The sequence below is a fragment of the Podarcis filfolensis genome (genome assembly GCF_964270895.1).
Source record: "Podarcis filfolensis genome assembly, chromosome: 16".
NCBI lineage: Eukaryota > Metazoa > Chordata > Lepidosauria > Squamata > Lacertidae > Podarcis > Podarcis filfolensis.
Window position 1 is genome coordinate 3,426,353 of NC_139620.1, and position 19,847 is coordinate 3,446,199.

Below are 19,847 nucleotides of genomic sequence, written 5' to 3' on the forward strand. Positions count from 1 at the left end.
CATTGGGGCACCTGGTCAGCCACTGTGAGAACAGGATGCTGGAACAGATGAGCCATTGGCCTGATCCAGCAGAGCTCTTCTGATGTTTTTATGACTTTAAATTAAAATTTCATTGATTTCAATCAATGCAACTAAGTCTTGATCCAACACTTGGCTTTTCATTAGCCCAGAACACACAGAACGTCACCAGTTTATGGGTATTCTCTGCCTACTTTATAAACAAATTGCCACTGGGAAGGAAGTGGAACCGTGAGAATCAAAAGCATGGGGGAAAAATAACACACAAGAGATTGCATAGAGATTTGTGCTGTAATGGTTTTTTTTTCCAGCAGAACACAAGGAATAAACAGCACAAGGGAAAAACTGGGTCGAGAAAATGAGACAGGGCAAAACAGAGGTTGGGATTGTAAGATTTAACACACAGAGAAAAAAAACGGAACAAAACAAAACAAAAATCCCAAATGCACATTGTAATTTGTTCCTCCCTAAAACAGTGGGGGGGGGGAAGAGTTTGAAATAAATGAGGCGGCTCACTCCACTTCTAGCAGACACAGACCTTCATTTTAAACTGGGGGGGGGGGGACAATGGAACGGAGGGGTGTTCCCAGGGGGGAGGAGAAAACGGCGCACAAACTTCTTTGCTCGTTCTTGCAACCTAACAAGTCCCCAAATCCGAGGAAGAGGAGATGGTGGTGAAGATATAGGCGTTCCTGTAACAGAATGTCGCCTGCCATGCCCAACATCTGTGGTGGCGGCTACGGGCGCGGCAAGTCACCAATGCCCACCGCTAAGGAGCATGGGAAGATTCCACAGAACGGAAAAGGTTCAGTCCTAAAGAGGAAACGAGGGCCAAACCCACTCAGAACAGCCTCGCCCGACTCGGGAGGCTTTTAGGACTTGTTGAAGGCTGCCAACACAGCCCAGATCATCTCTGAGCCCCCCGCCTTGGCCGCTTCCGCCTCAGGGTCTCTGTCCATGAGGTCCTTGGACCGGTTCATGGCCACGTCGTATTTCTCGTCAACCAGGCTGGTGAAGACGTTCTCCAGCACGTCAGAGGCGTGGGCCAGGACCAGCAGGGCTAAGGTCCGCCTGTCCATGCGGTGGGGGTCATTGACCCACCGGTCCAGGACGCTCTCTTGCAGCTTCTTCACCAAGCGCTGCTTCTCCGTGGTGTTGGTGACCGGGTGGGTGGTCATGTCAAAGAGGAGGAAGTTCTGCTTCTCGGTCGTCAGGATCCCCTTCTCCACTAGGTTCTTGGCGATGCGCTCCCGGACGTTGCGGAGCTGGTACTGCAGCTTGAAGGGGTTCCAGGTCTCACCTGCGGGAGGCGAGGAAGAGGGTCAGCAACAAGGTCAGAACCTTGAGGGCCCATCTAGCTCGGTATGGTCTACTCTGGCTGGCAGTGGCCTGCTAGGTTTCAAGAAGGAGTGTCTCCCAGCTGCAGCAAGAGAAGCCAGAGATTGAGCTGGGCCCTTCTGTGTGCAAAGCAGATGCCCATTTACTGTGCTATGTATGTTACCTTAAAAAGAAACAAAGATTCTAGTCCTCACTGTTTTAGCTACAGATTGTTGTTTGTTAAAACAATCAAATTCATTTATTTAATTTTAGGGATTTATATGGCCTTTGGTTTAGACTCAGTCTGACCCTTATGTCCCCCCCCCCCCATATGGTCTTGATCTATTGGCTACTTTTAAATGAGGCTGCATTTTAAATTGTTTTTAACCTGTATTTTAAATTGTTCTGTTTTTGCCCCCCCTTATGTTTTTACTGTGATTTTATTGGTGTTAGCCGCCCTGAGCCCGGCTCTGGCTGGGGAGGGGAGGGTATAAATAATTTTTGTTATTATTATTTCTTATTATAGGTATGGGAATGTCTTTCAACCTATGATTTGCTCAGGTTCATATTACAATAATCTACAAAAGATGACCTATAATACAAACTTGGTTGAGAGGTGGTTGTACTTTAGCTACAGAATTTTGCACTAACACCTTATGCCCATCCAATTTTGGCAGCGGGGGTGGTGGTAGTGGAACGTGTTGTCTGGGGGCTGACTGTGGCCCCTGAAGCTTCTCTATTCCGGCCCTTGGGACTATCCCCAGACCAAACCAGTCACTGCCCTTGCTTCACATCCTCCTCGAGTGCTTTTGCTTGGGATGTGTCCTTGAACTGTGACAGGGTCTCTTGCTCACCTGGAGGAAGAGACTGGAATGTAGCCTACAGTACACCCACTCTCAGCCTGCAAAAAAAGGTTCCCCACCTCCACATTATTGGAGGGAGGGGTAAGAACGCAATAGGTTGTGAAGCTGGCTTGTTTCAAAAGGTAATACTTAGGGGATTAACCACAGTTTAGGGTCTGAACACAGGTCACTATGCTTTTTTCTTCAGAGCACTGTAGCAGCCCACAGGCATAATTTCAGTGTTCCTAATATTTTGCTTAATGTTTTACTGGACTCCTATTTACCCAGGTATCATGTACTGACTTTTTTTGTTTGTTAATTTACTGAAATATACAATGTCAACCGCTTAGAGATTCTGTTATAAGAGGCACGTAAGTTCTTAAAATGAGAAGGAATCTGTAGACGCCCCAAAGGCTTAGCAGCCCCGCAGTGCTCAGAAACACTTCCGCCCTCACCTGTCAGCAACTCAATCCACGTCTGCACTGTCTCGGCAGGTTCGGTGGCTTTGAGGTGCCGCAGCGTCTCGTCTAGGAGGACGTCTCCCGTCGGGGCATCTGACTTTAGGAGGACCTAGAAGGCAGAAAGAAAGCGAGAGACAAAGACTTCTGCCAGGCGCCCAAAGGCGCACTGAAACAGGCCATAACAAACAGCCTTAGGGAGGCCAGGGAACAGAAAAACCCTCTCACCTTCCGGTCCAGCAGTCGTTTTTTCCTCATAGTCTGTGGCTCCAGCTGTATCCTTCCCCTCATTGCCAGCTCAATGAGGATGCCGCCCCGGAGGCCGGAGGAGATGCAGTCGTTCCAGAAGGACGTGTAGCCCTGAGGAGGAGATCAGGAATGGACATCAGCAAAGACCCAGGAAGAAACTGCAATGTCGGGCCATAAAGAGCTTGTGGTTTGGTGCAAGTCACAGACTTTAGAGGTGACCAAAGACAGGATTATTAGTCAAGGCTGTCATTAAGTAATTTGAGTGGAGTTTTTTTGGAAGGGTGGTGATGGTGATGGTGATGGTTTTATGCTGCTGTTTTGTCTCTTTCATGAAACAGATGGGATAAAAGTTTCGGGCTGTATCCGAAGTTAAACAACTCAGAGCAGAGTTTAAAAAACATCAGATATAGCTAACTTAGGTCTATTTCAAAGAGTATTCCAAGAGCATAAGAAGAGTGTGCTTGATCTGGCCAAGGGCCCATTTAGTCCAGCCTCCTGTTCTCACAGTGGCCAACCAGATGCCCCAAAGGGAAACCAGCAAGCAGGACTCGAGCGCAAGAACACTGTCTCCCCTCCTACAGCTTCCAGAAACTGGTTTTCAGAAGCATCACTGCCTCCAGCACTGGAGGGAGAGTACAGTCACTGTGGACAGCAGCCACTGATAGCCTTGTTCTCCTCCAGGAATCTATCTAATCCAGCGGTTCTCAACCTGTGGGTCCCCAGATGTTGTTGGACTACAACTCTCATCATCCCTGAGCTCTGGCCTTGCTAGCTAGGGATGATGGGAGTTGTAGTTCAACATCTGGGGACACACAGGTTGAGAAACACTGAATTCTAATCCTTTTTTAAAGCCATCTGAGTTGGTGGTTGTCACAGCTTCCTGTATAAGTCAGTTCCATGGTTTAACTATGCACTGTGTGAAGAAGTCCTTCCGTTAATCTGTCCTGAATCCTCCAACATACAGCTTCATTGGATGTCCTTATTGTTACAAGAGAGGGAGGGGGGAAATTCCATGTATAATTTTATACACTTCTATCACGCCACCTCTTTCTAAGCTAAAAAGTCTTTTGATCACCCAGGTGTGGGCTGGGGGAAGGGAGGACTTACACACACACACACACACACACACTGCTCCAATCCAAACTTCTACCAGTTAGGGATTAACTTTTGATGAAGCTGTTCCAAGTTGAAGAACAACTCAAGTCTTCCTTTATAGAAAAAGGAGAGGAGGTGCTGAGCCAAAAGGAGCTGCAGCCTGCCAGATGGAAGGCAGCGCTTCCTGTGCAAACACCCAGCCCATTATTTCAACAGCTACACCGCTTGTTTTAGCCTAGGCAAAAAGCAAAAAAAAAAGTGTGGCATTTTAAAAGCCTATTCACTCCAATATGGTTAAGCTTACGCAAGACACCCTGCCCTCACAACCATTTAACAGCTAGAATCAGGCCTTTATTTACTTTTAAAAAAACAACCCTCCACTTCCTCATAGCAGAACATGCTGGATAAGAGTGTAATTGGAAAGACCAAAGAAAGTCTCTTTTCCACCCATGACCTTTCTTGACGTTTCACAAGGATACAGACAGCAGCCTGAAGTTCAGGAGTTTTATTTCTTATGCAAACAAATTCTGTGACATCAGTGGCTGTGGGTTCGGCTGGATTTTAACAGTTCAAGGTATCACAAAGAAACCTCTTGGAGTGTCTTCTCAAAGAGGGAGGCTGTGTATGTTCAATGTCAGTGCAGAATTTTTGACTGTGACAGGCTCAGCTTCCATTCTGGGGTCAGAGCAAGTTTCTAGTCCTCATTGCCAAGGAGTCACTCTGGATGTGGTTTCCTTAATGGAACTTGGTGCCTCAATTGTAAAGCTAAAATCCAGATTTCTAGTAAAAAACTAGGCAAATGCCACCCATACATGTCTCTGTACAAATTCAGCTGTCCCCTCAAGACCTATTTATTTTTGCAGCTGTTTGGGGACATAGTAAAAGTGGCACTATGGATATAATTGTCTCACTAATGTATTTTAGATTATGACTTTCCTTTTTTAAATTTTTTGCATTTTTAGATGCTGCTGGCTGTCCTGGACTCTTTATAAAGGTGGGCTATAAGGAATAATGATGGGCTGCATCCAACTATTCAGAAAAGACCCAGTGAAATCAATGAAACAAGCTAGTCCTGTCCATTAATTTCAACGGTTCTACTCTGTGGTTGTGCACCACCACAAAAAACTCAATATCATGTTACTAAAGACCTGAAAGGTATGCCTCAATTAAAGATGTATTGTGGAAATCAAAAACCTAAAAAAAAAAAAAAAAAGCTTTGGAATTTGAGATATTAATTCTGACACTGGCATTCTAAATTTCAAGAACGATAGTTCAAATTACAACTTTGCAACCTGCATTCTTGCACCAGACCGGTTCAGAATAGGCCTGAAAAGCACAGAAATGAAATTGCACTCTACCCAAATCTATTTTACTTTGGCCATAAAACCTGTTAATTTTATTGGAGTGTACCTACAAGTATGCATGCTAAGGACCACAGACTCTGACAGCAAACAGAGTGGACCAAGGATAATTCCAAAACCTTTTTTTTAAAAAAGGCCCCCAGCCACACCGGTACTGGGGCTTCAACTCTTACATGTAAAGTCAGTAAGTTAAACTCTCGGAATGATGCCTCGCCCCAGCAAAGGAAATGAAGTTGAAGAACCAGTCTGAGTCAAACCACTGGACGGGAAAAACAAACACGGATCAAGAGTTCCGGCAAGACCAGGGCTTTAAATCAAATGCAGAAGTGCCACATTTCCAAATCGCTTCAGCTCTTCTGGGGGTGCCTGAGCCCCACTTCTCTCTCCAGCTACAGCTCCAAAGGGAATCACATTTAGGCTGTGTAGCCCCCATATGGCTCTGCCCCCCCAAAAAAGAATTGGGGGAACGATAGTTTACCCCTGACTGAGCTACAATTCCCATCATCATTAACAAACCAGTTTCCAGGTTTCTTTGGGGGAAGTCATGCACTTTAAATGAATGCGTGTCTGCAGCCCAGTCAAAATGGATCAATGATTGCTTAACACGGGGGTAGCCAGCAAGGGGCCCTCTAGGTTATGCTGGACTACAGCTCCCATCATCCCTGGCTGATGCAGCCGAAGCGGGATGTGGCTCAGCAACAACATTGGCGGACCCTGGCATAACACATTTCAGTTGTCCCACAGCTCGTGCAGGTGCAATGAATAAGCACATCTTGCCTTAATCCTCAGGCTAAGTCACTATCTTGGTGCCCAGTCTACCTCAAAGGGTTGTTGAAAGTATAGAAAAGGGGGTAAACACTGATCTGTGACCCTAGAAGGAAGATAAAACTTCTACTATGATGTCAGTTACACTCAGGGTCCACCTAGCGTACAACTTAGTTTATGTATTTATTTCAGATATGTATATACAACATTAAGAATCTCTAAGCAGTGTAGATAATAAAAAAGAGAATAAGAACAATTTAAACTCATCCTAAAAGCTACAAAACTTCAAGATGCCTGCTGAACTAAGGAAGTTTTTGTTCGTGCCTGAAGTTCAGCAATGAGGGTGCCTGTCAAATCTAAGGAGGCAGCTTTGAAGATCAGCCAAAGCCCTTTTGGCTGCATCCACAAAACTATCTGTGTTCCTCCTTGAACCTGTTTGAGAGGACAATAAAGACGTTTGCACTCCCTCAAGCATTTGGGATTTAGCCGGGAACATGATTTCAGTTGCTTTGCTTCCTGGTGGCGTGGCAGTAACAGGGGTGGTTAGGAAGCCTATCTGCCACAAATTTCTCCCTATGCACCCTTGCTAAGCCACAGTTTAGGCTCAGTGCTTTGTGAGAAATCAGACCATTAACACTTAAAACCATGGTTTGTTTTACTAACCACGGTGAAATGTTGCCCATGGTTTGTTTCACTAACCATGGGGAAATGTTGTGTCAATATACCTACACTGAGAATTAAGGACTGGCCACAAACCAGCTGGTGAAATGGGCCTGGAGCAAACTTGCAAACCAGGTTAGGAATTAATTTGTACTAAACAAGCCACGGTTGTGTCAGCTCCCCTGGCTCCATGTCTGGATTAACCAAGATTAAAAGACATCCAACTGTGGCTAATGCTAACTATGCTTAAGTGTGATGGGTGCCCTGGGCTACTGTCCCTGCACCATTGCAAAAAAGTAGTGGGGGGTTGATGCTGTTAAATATGCTGTTGTAAGACAACCTGGGCCAGCTCCGAGGAACAGAGGAAGCTGCCTTATTCTGAGTCAGACCGTTGGTCCATCCAGCTAAATATTTCTACGCAAACAGCCCTCCAGGATTTCTGGCAGGAGTCCCTCCCAGCCCTACCTGGAAATGCCTCCTGGGACCTTCTGCTTGAAGGCAGATCCTCTATCACTAAACTATGGCCCTTCCCCACAGCAGAAGTCAACCACCTACGATATAAATGCAACATGAGCATGCAAATCAGTTCCTACAGTTCATGCCCTGGGGGGGAAGAGTCACAAGACAGGTGCAGCTGGAGTCTTGACGCCACAACTTCATTTAAAAGGGTTCCCTAAAGGACAAGGAGTCACTTACAGTATGCATCAGGATACTATTGTAATCTAGGCTAGTGACAGACTAGCAAGCTAATGCAGCTCTCCCTGACAGAGCTTATTCCCTCCCCCTTCTTATATTGTACCCTATGCCTGCATGCCAAGAAAGGGACTCCAAAGACAGGGGTGCATCTTTAAAAAAGTCAGAACAATGTGACCATCCTTCTAAGCAGGACAAAGGAGGGGAAGTCAAATCGTGTGCAGCCAAGGCACGAACCAGCAAGGTCTACATGGTGTCACAAGCAGCAGTGACAACCACCAACCTGGATGGCTTTAAAAGAGGGTTAAAGAGATTCCTGGAGGAGAAGGCTATCAGCAGGCTACTGGCCACACTGGCGTTGCTCTGCGCCAGGGTTGGAGGCAGCAGGCTTCTGAACACCAGCTGCTGGGAAATAATAATAATTTATTATTTCTATCCCGCCCATTTGGCTGGGTTTCCCCAGCCACTCTGGGCAGCTTCCACCAAAAGATTAAAAATACATTAAAACATCAGTCATTAAAAACTTCCCTAAACAGGGCTGCCTTCAGATGTCTTCTAAATGTCATATAGTCGTTCATTTTATTGACATCTGATGGGAGGGCGTTCCACAGGGAAACACACATGGAGAGAGTTGCTGTTGCACTCAGGTTCTGCTTGATGGCTTCTCTACAGAACAGGATTCTGGACTAGATAGGGCATTGACTGGATCCAGCAGGTCTCTTTCAGTGTACTTATGGAACCTCCAGGTCCAAGGGCAGTCTATCTAGATTCCTAGGTTCTTTGCGGTATTGGCCGCTATGAGATCAGGATGCTGGACTAGATGGGCCCCCTCTGGCCTCATCCAGCTGCAGGGCTCTTAGATTCTGGCAGGCTCTAAAAACCTAACATTTACTGGTTTCTCGCCAAACCGGCTTCTATTTATTGTGGACTCAGTCAAGACAAAGGTTCTCTCTCGCTCACTACAAATGTCTCAGTACAATATAACAGAAGGTTGGCAACTGCATGACAAGAGCTCCAATGGTCTAGCAGTTCTGAAGAGTAGTCCTGGGCAGCAGCGATCCTGTGATATGACTCCCAACTTCCACCCTCTTTTGAGGTGGGAGGCGTATGTCACTAGACCTGATCAGTGGCAAAAGCTTCGACAAGTATCTGTAGAAAGCTGTGCAAATGAGCAATTCCAAACCGGTTTACCTCAGTAATTACTAACCAAGGACTGCCCAGGTGCAGGCCTGACACACCTTTGGACAGAGGATTTTCTGCAAAAAAGGAAGAGAACTGAAACCAATGTATAAATGGTAAAGATACCAGTTGGATCAGTCCGGAACTGGTTTTAAAATCCATCATGGACACTGCCCTCTAATAAATTTCTGCTAAAAGAAAGAAAGTAAGTAAAGAGTCCTGGCAAAGTCAGTTATAACCTTTGCGAAAAATCACAGAGTCATAGAATGGTAGAGCTGGAAGTGATCATAAGGGTCATCTATTCCAATTCCTTGTAATTCACGAATCACAGCTATGTTGTCAGAACTAGAATCTGTCCACAAGCTTGATTCAATTAGTTTACGGACACTGCTGAAACCAAGCTTCTCTGACTTGCAACGGGTATTAATTGAGCATAGCTGGTTGTCTCCTTGGTGCTGTTTGGCAACCTTCTGGAGTTTTATTAGTTACTGTTTTGAATTTCTGCTTTACAATGTTATTTATTTCATTTGTATTTTGACAGCTGCCCAGGGTTGTTGTTTTGGCAAGATAACACAGGATATTTATTTTAAAATCTACAACCACAAATACATAAATATGAAGAGATTCTCTTCTATCACCAATAACTACTGGAATCGATGGCCACTATGCTTACCCTGTAGATATGTAAACTTTTCAGATTGAACGGATCACATTTTATGGCCTTTTCACACACACTGCACATATTTTTTGCTAACTTCATGCACCTCACAAAATCTTATGCCATAATAAATGGGGAGCCATTAAAGACTATCAAGAAACTCTCTTTTTCTGGTGGGATATAATGGAGCAGGGGTTATAAGGATATCCAACATTCTGGGCCAGAACAAGGGGAGAGAATCTGGCAAAATGTTTGCCAATGTGCATACAGACACTTATTATGCCCAGCCTTTTCAGTTCACAATAAGCGACAGGCTCAAATCAACTGAATCCCACCACTGGTAAACACTGGCAATCTGGCTCTCGCCACACACCTCCACCTTCTTCGCTCTGGCTCCTCAAATTTCATACAAGAACTGCCCACACATCTCTGGCTTATCTTAACCACTATGGCAGTGCAGTGTAGTGGTCAGAGTATCAGACTAGAACTGGGAAGATGCAGATTCTAACACTACACTCAGCACAGAGTCCATCAGCATCTCTCATCCTGACCTACCTCATAGGGTGCAGTGTGGGCAAAAACAGGAGGGAGCTAATTGAAGGAAAAGTCGGATATAAATGTAATAAATAAGGAACTGCCTTATACCAAGTCAGGCCACTGGTCTGTTTAGCCAGGATTGGACCTGGATCCTTCTGTGAGCGAAGCAGATGCTTTGCCTTCAAAGCAGATCCTCTACCACTGCCCTGAACAGTAAGGTTCTGGTCCTCATGGTTCTGAAGAAAGGGCTAATTTTAAAAAGGAAGCTGCCGTATCCAGGGTCAGGCTATTGGTTTGCCTACCTCAGCATTGTCTACACTGACTGGCAGCAGTTCTCCAAGGTTTTGGAAAGGAGGTCTCTCCCAGCCCAACCTGAAGATGCCAGGGATGGAAGCAGGGACCTTCTACATGCAAGCTGTACCACTAAACTACAACCCTTCTCCCATAAACAATCTCATGCAGAAGAGAAAGCGGCGAATACTGAAGACACAGCTCTCCAACCTGACCCTTGACAGGCAAGCTGTCTTGCTTAATTTCTACTGTCCTGTTTTGGATAGTGTGGTTTTATTTGTCTTTATAATTGCGCACCATATTGCTATAAACCACTCTGGGACCTTATGGTAAATGGGTGGGTAAGAAATCTTACAAATAAGATAAATAGTAATAAAAACCTTCTCAGGACATACATGCTGGGTTGTTTTCCCCAGGGAATCTCAGATATCTTCTCCTCTAGATCCCCAGCTGATTGTGCAGTTAAGGAGTCACTGAGCTTACCTTCTGCCAGTCAATAGCAGTTAGGTGTGCTTGACTAGGACCTGGGAGATCAGGGTTCAAATTCTGACTCAGCCAGAAGGCTCACTGGGCGACCCTGGGCTGCTGTCTTGAGACCTAGCCTTCCTTGCAGGGTGCTTGTGAGGGTAAAACGGGGTGCACCTGGCATCTTCACGATGCAGCTTTCAACAAATGCTGAAGATGCAGCTCTTTACCCTGGCCTTTGACGCCTGAGATGTGCCTGCCCTGCTCCTGCAACTGCAATCTGCTCTGTTTTTAATTCTGAATTTTAAATTGTTGTACCCCTCCTTGCGAGCTGCTGCTGAAGGGCGGTTAATCAATGCATCAACAAGGCTTTTGTACCTCCTTATCCTTCAAGCCGAGGAGCAGCACCTCCTCCATGAGGGTGAGGCGGATGTCTTTGGAGTCTCCGGAGTCTTCCTCGCCCAAATTCTTGTCTGGTATGGAGTCCTCCTCACCCTCCAGCCGCTTGTCAATGTTTCGCCCGACATCTGCGCGCCGACCCCGGTGAATTAACGTTGTCATGGTCTCTCTGTCGTGCCTAGGAACAGAGAGAGAAGAGGGGGGAAAGATATATATGTATCTCCTGCAAATAGTTCTTTGTGATGCTCCCGGTTTCTAGGGGAAGGGCCGCAGTTTGGGGTCAGAGGAACTGCTCTGCCAACAGAAAACCAACGTCTCCAGGTAGGGCTGGAAAACCCTCTCTCTCTGAAACCCCACGCTGCCAGTCAGTGTAGATAATAATGAACTGGATGGACTGATTGTCTGACTTGGTATAAGAAAGATTCCTATGCATTTAAGTATTCAGAACAAGCAGGGCTGGGATCTCACTGCACGGTTAGGGGAAGGGCTGCAGCTCAAAGCCAGAAGATTTGACTTGTGTGCAGAAGGTCCCTGGTTTAACCAGTGGAAAAGTACAGCTGACAGTGTCCAAAACCTTGGAGCATCGTCGCCAGTCTGTGCTAAAATGAGCTAAATTTAAAATTCAATATCAAAAGCTACTGAAAGCAAATAACAGACACAGGACTAGCGTTCATACTAAACCACCGTCTTGCAAAACATCCTCAGGCAAACCCCTCGTTTTTCAGCATTCCTGTCTGCAGCAAAGATAACATAAGGATATGCAATTATTAAGACAGGCAATATAAAATAAAAATAATCTAAAGCAGCAATTTTACAAACGCCGAAGCTGCCCTCCTAACCGAGCCAGTGTGGTATAGTGGTTAGAGTCTTGGACTAGGGCTTGGAAGAGACCAGGGTTCAAATCTCCACTCGGCCATGAAGCTGCGTGTGACCTTGGGGGACAGGTACTGTTTCTCAGCCTGACCTGCCTCAAAGGGTTGTTGTGGGGATTCATGGGGGTGGGGGGGAGGAGCCTTGAGCTCCTTGGAAGAATAAGGTGGGACATAGATGCAATTAATAAATAAACTAAATGAACAACCATGCCTATTCAGAACATCTACTGAATTGAAGGGGGCTTATTCTCAGGTAACTTGGGTTAGTGTTGCAAACTTTCTGGGAGAAGTATATACTGGTGTCTACTGCTGAGTAAACATAGATAGCATAAGGTTGCACACATGCCTGTTTTTTCTTTTCATTTCCCCATAAAACCACTGCTTCTGCTTGGCACAAACTAGACACGAGGTGGGTAGGTAACACCACATCCTGTGCCTCTAAAGAAATGTAGCTTTTCCTGACCCACAAATTAAACTGAGTGGTGCATGTGTAACTTCACACTTTTAACACGTCACTTATTGCAACAATTTGCATACCACTTAATCACAAAATCAAAATCCAATAAAAAACCCTGCTGGAATAATAATGCAAAAAAAAATATTCAGTTTTACTGCATTGAGGTATCACCTTTGCCTTCAAGATGCTCAAGCTGGCCTACACAGCTCTCCCCGCGCTTTGTATTATTGTGACAACAACCCTGCGAAGTAGGCCATGCTGAGAGGTGGCGACTTTGCCCAGGATTGCCCAGGGAGCTTCACAACTGTGTGTTGGGGACCTCCCCTAGGCCCTAGCCTAGGACTCAAACCTCTACTGTTTCAAACTGCAGCTAAACAGGTACAGATTATATTTAGCTGTCTGGTTATATTTCGGTATGCATTTATGAGAACCAATACAATCACTTAAATAAAAATTTAAAAGGAACAGAGGCGTGGGGCCGAAGAAGCAAGGAAGGGATTGGAACCGTAAGCAGCCACCTCTCTCTCGAACACGTTGCAAACAGGTCATTTTAAGAAGAGACGCAGCTATAAGATTACATTTAATACCCTCTTTAAAATAGGGTGTTAAGATAAACTCAAAGCCTCCTGTAGCCTAAACAACGAAGCAAACACAGCAGCATAATCAAGATTTATCAAGTGCACCAACACAATCAGGATTACGGTTCCCCCTCTTAATTCCTAGATGTGGGGCAGAAAGCCACTGCCTTTGTCCACCCCTTAAAGTGTACACATTAAAACGAGGGGGGGGTTCCCTTATGCACCCAAGGGTGCCAAGGCTTTAATCGCGCCTACAAAGTCCTTTCCCAGACTCACCTGTAACAATGCCCTGTTCTCCCCTCCTCCTCCACCTATTGCTCAAGTTGCTCGCTTGCTTCTTAATGGGAAAACTGGGGAATCCTAAGCCGAGCAAACTTTACTTCCTGGTTCATCGGCAAAAAGGAAGGGGGAGGAGGAGAAAGGGAAAGGAGGGGAAAAAATATACACCCCCAGCACATCAGCTTCCTGGTTTCCCTGGAAAACCTATCCTGGTGTGTATGCAAAGGGCAAATGAAAAGACCTGCTGCAAAGGAATTCACCAATAGGCTCCTTGGGAAGGCGGGTTTTACGCCTCTCTTTGTTTCAACAGACAAACTTGGAAAAAAAGAGGGGGGGCACGATTAATTAGGTAAAAAAAGATGGGAGGAGCTAGTGGGATTGACAGCAGAGGGAACCAATGGAGAGGGGGAGAGCGCGCCTGGCTTTCCAAGGCCAAGGAACCAATGGTCTTTTTGCACACACATGCACAACATTGGTGTGCACCACGGGAAAGAAGGAGGTGTGTCCAAGCAAAGGTGTTAAGGCGCCTGCGCGGATGTTTGCATGCCGGGTTAGGGATTGCAAGGTTTTTTTGGGGGTGGGGTTTTGCATCTAGGTCCTGCGCCTGATTACTCGGGAGTAAATCCCTCTCCCCGAATGCAAAGCAGGGCTTCTCCCTCCTTCCCTCTTTTTCCCTCTTCATCAAGTTTGCATGGGATGGAAGGTTTTGCAGGCTGCGCCCAGTGCGTGTTGCGTCCACTTTTCCTCTACCCTCCCCGCCCCTGTTTTCCTTTTGTATAATAATAATAATACTAAATTTTATTTATACCCCGCCCTCCCCAGCCAAGACCAGGCTCAGGGCGGCTAACAACCAATAATAAAAACAAGTTGATTAAAATACAATTTAAAAAGGTTAAAATACAACATTAAAACCTTAGGCTGCAACCTCTTCACAGGAGGAGAAAGGAAAAAGAAAGAGAGGGAGGGAATCAAATTGGCTCCAAGCCAAAGGCCAGGCGGAACAACTCTGTCTTACAGGCCCTGCGGAAAGAAATCAGATCCTGCAGGGCCCTGGTCTCATGAGACAGAGCGTTCCACCAGGTCGGGGCCAGTACTGAAAAGGCCCTGGCTCTGGTTGAAGCCAATCTAACTTCCTTAGGGCTCGGGACCACTAGGGTGTTGCTATATATGGAACTTAAGGTTCTCCGTGGGGCAGACCGGGAGAGGCGGTCCCGTAGGTACGAGGGTCCTAGGCCGTGTATCGTGTCAGACCATTGGCCTGTCTAGCTCCATATGGTCTACACTGACTGGCAGCAGATTTCCAGGGTTTAAGGAAGTGGTTTTCTCCTAGCCCTATGCGGAGGATTGGACCCAGGACCAGTGTCCCACTGACTTTTGGCCCTTAAAAAAGAAAGTAAAATTTCACTTCTGATGAAGGGCTGGTTTCGGGGTTTCAAATTTGGGGACATCCCCAGCCCACCCGGGGATGCCAGCGAATCAGCTACCGCTTATGCTTCCCTTATAAACCTTCCCTGTTTTGAAAATAAAACCCCTGAAGGCGTTAAGGCGGGAGAGGGCGGATTTTCGGACTCGACAGATCTCCTTTTGCTTCCACCTGATCTTCAAGATCCAGCAGCTAAAGCCACCTGTCAGGGATTCTTTCAGCCAGGATTCCTGCATTGTACGGGGTTGGACTGGATGACCCTTCCGACTTCTGGGATGCAAAATGGGAGAATGGATCTTGCAATCCCAGTTTAACCGCTTCTCTGCTTTATTTAAAGCCACCTAATTGGGGCAAGCGTGGGTGTCTCTTCCTTCTTGCCTTATTTATTCCATTGATAATAAAATTTATATCCTGCCTCTCGCCGCCACTCAGGGTTCCGCGTGGGGCGGAACAATTTAAAGCACCCGTTTTAAAAAAAGCTTTTGTTGAGCCATTTGGGGGGTCAGCCAGCGACCCTTGCAGATCGACCCACGGGCGGCCATGAGATCTCGCAGTGGATCCTGATCCGCTTTCTGCTGCAGGGATACATTTCCCCAAGGGAATATGCTTGTTCTGGGCTGACAGCTGTGTCCCTAGGAAAGCATCTTTTCCAGTGCCCACTTTAAAAACTGCAAACAAGAACAACGCTATTATATGTTACATAAAGATTTCCTGATTTTTTGCCTCCTCATTTGCTATTCTCATGCCCGTTCACCCGTCCTGGAGAACCCGCTGGCTCTCTGCTGCTTCAGGGATCCCCCTTTCCCTGCAATGCAGTAATAAAATGGGAGGTCAAGCTCAACCAGTAGATTTCTTAGCTGGAATGGAGATTTGAACTCGGGTCTCCTTTTCTTTTTTAAACGGATTTTGGTATTTTTATATTGCCTGTCAGGCCCAAAGTAGTTCAGAACGGAAAGTGTAAAAACATGTTGAAGCATAAAACAGTAGCCATCTAACAAGGCATAGGTGAAACAGCGGCAGTTAAAATGACAAATTAGCAAGCCTTGTACTTTGTTTCTTCTTTGTGTGTGTGTGTATATCGTATTTTTTAAGTATAAGACTAGGGTTTTTTAACCAAAAAATTAGGTTTAAAATTGGGGCTCGTCTTATACACGGGTAGTGCTGAGGGGGTGTTTTCTTAATTTGGAGTCCCCAAAAATAGGGGGCGTTTTATACATGGGAGCATCGTATACACGGAAAAATACGGTGTGTGTGTGTATATATGTATATGTATGTGTGTATATATACACACACACAAACAGGCCATAATTTGCTCTTCCTTTTCCCTCTCCTCCATTAGAGCCTTTTGAATTTTAAAGCCTTCTGGTGTGGCTCTTTAGTTTATACTGACATGAGCTTCTTTGAGAGGCAATAGTCCCATTTTATTTTTACGCAGTACTGTATAGAAGTTGTTTGTTATAAATGTGAATCACTTTGAGGTCACCCGCAACAGAAAACACTCAATAAGTGGATACAGAAATGTGGCCGAATTTTTCTCCTCAGGAACTTCTGCTGGGCCTGAGAGCCTGTGGATTTATCTTGTCATGTCTGAGGAGGAGCAGCCATGACAGTCCCTCTGACTGCTTTTTGATATGCAAACAGGGCAGCCTTCCTTCTTTTTTGACTAGGGCCTGGGAGACCTGGGTTCAAATCCCCACCTGGCCATAAAGATAACTAGCTGACAGGGTTGTTGTGGAGGATAAAGAGGGGAGAGAGAGACAAAATGCCATTTTGAGTTCCTTGGAGGAAAGACAGGATATATATATATATATATATATATATATATATATATATAAATAAATAAATATATTTTTATTAATATATAATATATAAATATAATAAATAAGATATTGTGTGGTGTCTAATGATCCAGAGACCCCCGCTTTATGCTTTGTTCCTCAAACGCTTCATGAACGATTGAGATTTTGACAATGACTAGAACCCCCAGGCACTTTTTGTACGATTTGACGTTCCTTTATCACTAATACTGCAGAACCCTCATTTTCAAGACAACCATTGTCACACAAGCCTGGCAAATCTGGAACTAGACTTGGCAGCCAAATAGTGCAAAACCGTATTTCTTTCTTTATGCGAAGACCGTTATTTTCCTTTCCTTTCATGACCTAGACTTTGTTACTTAATCCATACGTGACTGCAATTCTTCTACATGCCTGTTCTATGGTTTTGCTTTGGTTTACATCTGTTATTAGAAATATTCTCTCCAATTTATGTACGTCATAAAATGAAATAAAATAATCTTTACAAAAGAAGAAGAAGAAGATAACTATTCCTGAGAGGAATGGCCCCTAGTCTCAGTAGCTGCTTGCTCGGGTCAAGAGACAGGGAGCCATTGTCCCTTCTCCATTTTGTTTCGGACGCCAGCGCCTCAGCGCAGCCCTTTGGCTTTGACAGTTTTATGGCTTATTAATTTATATACCGCTTAAAACCAAAATAGGCTTCTTGCCACATTACGGCCTGATAAAAGAGAAAGAGGGGAACTGGCCACCTTCCTTCAGCCTGCCTGGGCTGTCACTGTGAGGAGAGGGAACGGCCGGTAACCCTGCTAAGGTTTATTTTTTAAAAGGCGGGAAAATAAGAAAGGCCTCATGTCTTAATTGACAACCCCTTCCTTCACTGACTTCTTGGTCGCTGCTGGAAGCCATTTTTGCCAAGGCCGTTGGCACATTTGAGACGCATGTTTTTCAGGACCCACCCTATTCCCGTGACCTTAATTTGGCTGAACTGTTTTTAATTTCATAATTTTTAATTGTCGCAACCTGCCCTGGGACTTGCTGGGGAAGGGCGGGTCACAATTATAATAATTTTGTGGCCGCTGAGGAGATGACAAAGATGGCGCTGGCCCTCCAAATCGACCACAACTGTGCCGTACATATAAAGCGCTATTATACTAAATAATAATAATAATTTTTTATATCCTGCCCATCTGGCTGGGTTTCCCCAGCCACTCTTCCAACAGAAGATTAAAAATACATTAAAACATCAGTCATAAAAAACTTCCCTAAACAGGGCTGCCTTCAGATGTCTTCAAAATGTCAGATAGTTGTTTATTTCTTTGATATTTGATGGGTGTTCCACAGTGTGGGCGCCACTATCTATAGAAGTTGTGGCTTTCACCAGCCAAATAATCCTGGGAATTGTAGTTTATTAAGGGTGCTGAGAGTTTTTAGGAAAACCGCCACCCCAATTCCCCTCACAAAACTACAATTTACAGAGTGGTTTAACAACCAGTCCCTTTTCCCAGGGAACTCTGGAAATGGTAGCTCTGTCAGAGGACAAGGGAGTCTGAGGAAAGGCTGAAGGAACATTCAGCCCAGAGAAGACACAGAGTCCATGGATAAATTGGCAATAGGATGCTTCAGATTACCAGACAGGATGTCACAAAGATGAGGACCAAATCTCGTTTTCCGCTGCTGCAGAAAATGACATATAATGGGCTGAAGTTAGAGGAAGGATTAACTGCAGTTGAACACTGGGAGAATTGTATGAACAGGAAGAACAGTTTGGAAGTGGGGCCCGAGGGCCGCATTCAGGTCTGAGCAACCTTCTGGGGGCCACATGTTTGCAGATGGAGCCAGAGGCAAAACTGGGCAGAGTAATGAATGCTAATTTTCTAAATTACCAGAGGCTAGTTTCTACAGGCAGTTTTCCAGGCAAGCAAAGGGCATTATCAAGAGGACAGGTGCACATTCAGGTTGAGGAAAAGCTTGCAAGCTTGTGCATGAGGTGTGGGAATGGTGTGTGGCATAGCTGTCAACTTACAGATTTGAAAATAAGGGACCAGCAGCCTCGAAAAGAAGGGATCAGCAGCCAAAATAAGGGATTTTGGCTTAGCTTATACAGAAATCCGCCACTGATGGATCCATGCTGCTTTGGCTGCGACTGTGTTTTGCAGGGGGTTGGACTAGATGATCCTAAGGGTCTACAACTCCCACCAAAGAAGAGTGGCAGACAAAACTGATGAACGACGTCAAGATGGCAAAGCTTACAGGCAGAATTAGAAACCAGGAAGAGGACCTCTTTAATAAAGAATGGGGAAAGTTTATAATTTAGTTGAAAAGCTATTGTAAAGAGTTACATACATTGGTAGGACTGACAGGAAACTTGTAGTAAAAATTTGAACTATGGATGGACAAATGATTTATAAAAATAGAGTTATGAAAGGGATGCAGAGGGGGAAATCACAACATTAAGATGCTGCACTGGTTGGAGGGCGAGCATGAAACCTGGGAAATTTAAGGGACAGCAGCGGGACAGGGCGCTGGTATAAGGGAGTTTCCCACCAAATAAGGGACGGTTGACAGCTATGGTGTGTGGCCTGGGCTGAGTCCCGAGGGCCGGATAGAGATCCCTTAAGGGCCACCATCACTGGCTTAAAGAAACAATGTGTGGGATAACCAGCCTCATGTAACCAACATACTTAAGTCGAATTAATGCATGAAGGGGGAAGACCATGAAATAAGCTGTCCTGGCACGCTTGGCTCACCTTGGTTGCAATAAAGATATTGTATATCGTAAATTAAAGTGTTCTCAATATAGTTAATCTTATTTAATATACACACTTAATTGATTTAATGTATTTCTTTATTAAGCCAAATATAATACACAAACAGATTTATGCACTTTCACTCTCAATGAAGACTTTGAGTCCCTGTCAAGATAAAAAGGCAATACTACTAATTTTACCTGAACTCATCATGTAAAGAGGTCAGAGTTGGTTGCTGCAAGCTCAGACCGCATGGCTCTTACAAACTATTCTTATGTTCCTATGTCCATAATTTAGGAACTTTTCACCACTATAATGCGCCAAGTTTTACAGCCTATGCAATTTTTTCTGAATGCCGTGTGGAAAAGCACACGAATCTGTCCCTTTGGAGAACTTGCAAGTAAACTGTTTTTAACTTACCATGCATGTGGTCTTTTTCTTTGCAGGGGGAAGATGAGACTATTTTGGAACTTACTCACAAGGCCATATTTTTAAAGGTCTAACAGTCTATATTTCCACACTTTACTTTGCAGCATATTTTGTGACTTTAAATCTCTGCTGGGGTTCTCCCACCAAAGAGTACTTGACCCAAACTTGGATCTTGGCATCCAGGAATTCTCCTTTTATACTGTTATAGATTCTGGTAGAATTAGCAAAAGTTAGAATTAATGATGGTTTGATTAAACTGTGCCAAACATGGAAATTCCT

The 19,847-nt window shown here is 45.0% G+C and overlaps 1 protein-coding gene across 9 annotated transcripts; it reads right to left on the reverse strand.

Annotated features, from left to right (window-relative positions):
- Positions 1–290: 290 nt before the first annotated feature.
- On the reverse strand, positions 291–18,120 carry GOLPH3L (golgi phosphoprotein 3 like). 9 transcript variants are annotated; one of them, XM_083591532.1, is made up of 5 exons: positions 18,021–18,120; positions 10,967–11,165; positions 2,864–2,995; positions 2,633–2,747; positions 291–1,318 (listed from the first exon to the last, which is right to left on the reverse strand). In XM_083591532.1, exons 2-5 carry the CDS (start codon positions 11,147–11,149, stop codon positions 891–893), a joined length of 858 nt encoding a protein of 285 aa, XP_083447658.1. In that variant the 5' UTR covers positions 11,150–11,165; positions 18,021–18,120; the 3' UTR covers positions 291–890. The 9 variants fall into 9 exon arrangements, with proteins under 9 accessions (XP_083447658.1, XP_083447652.1, XP_083447656.1 ...); XM_083591526.1 differs by lacking the exon at positions 18,021–18,120 and adding an exon at positions 17,305–17,336; XM_083591530.1 differs by lacking the exon at positions 18,021–18,120 and adding an exon at positions 17,142–17,272.
- Positions 18,121–19,847: the final 1,727 nt, after the last annotated feature.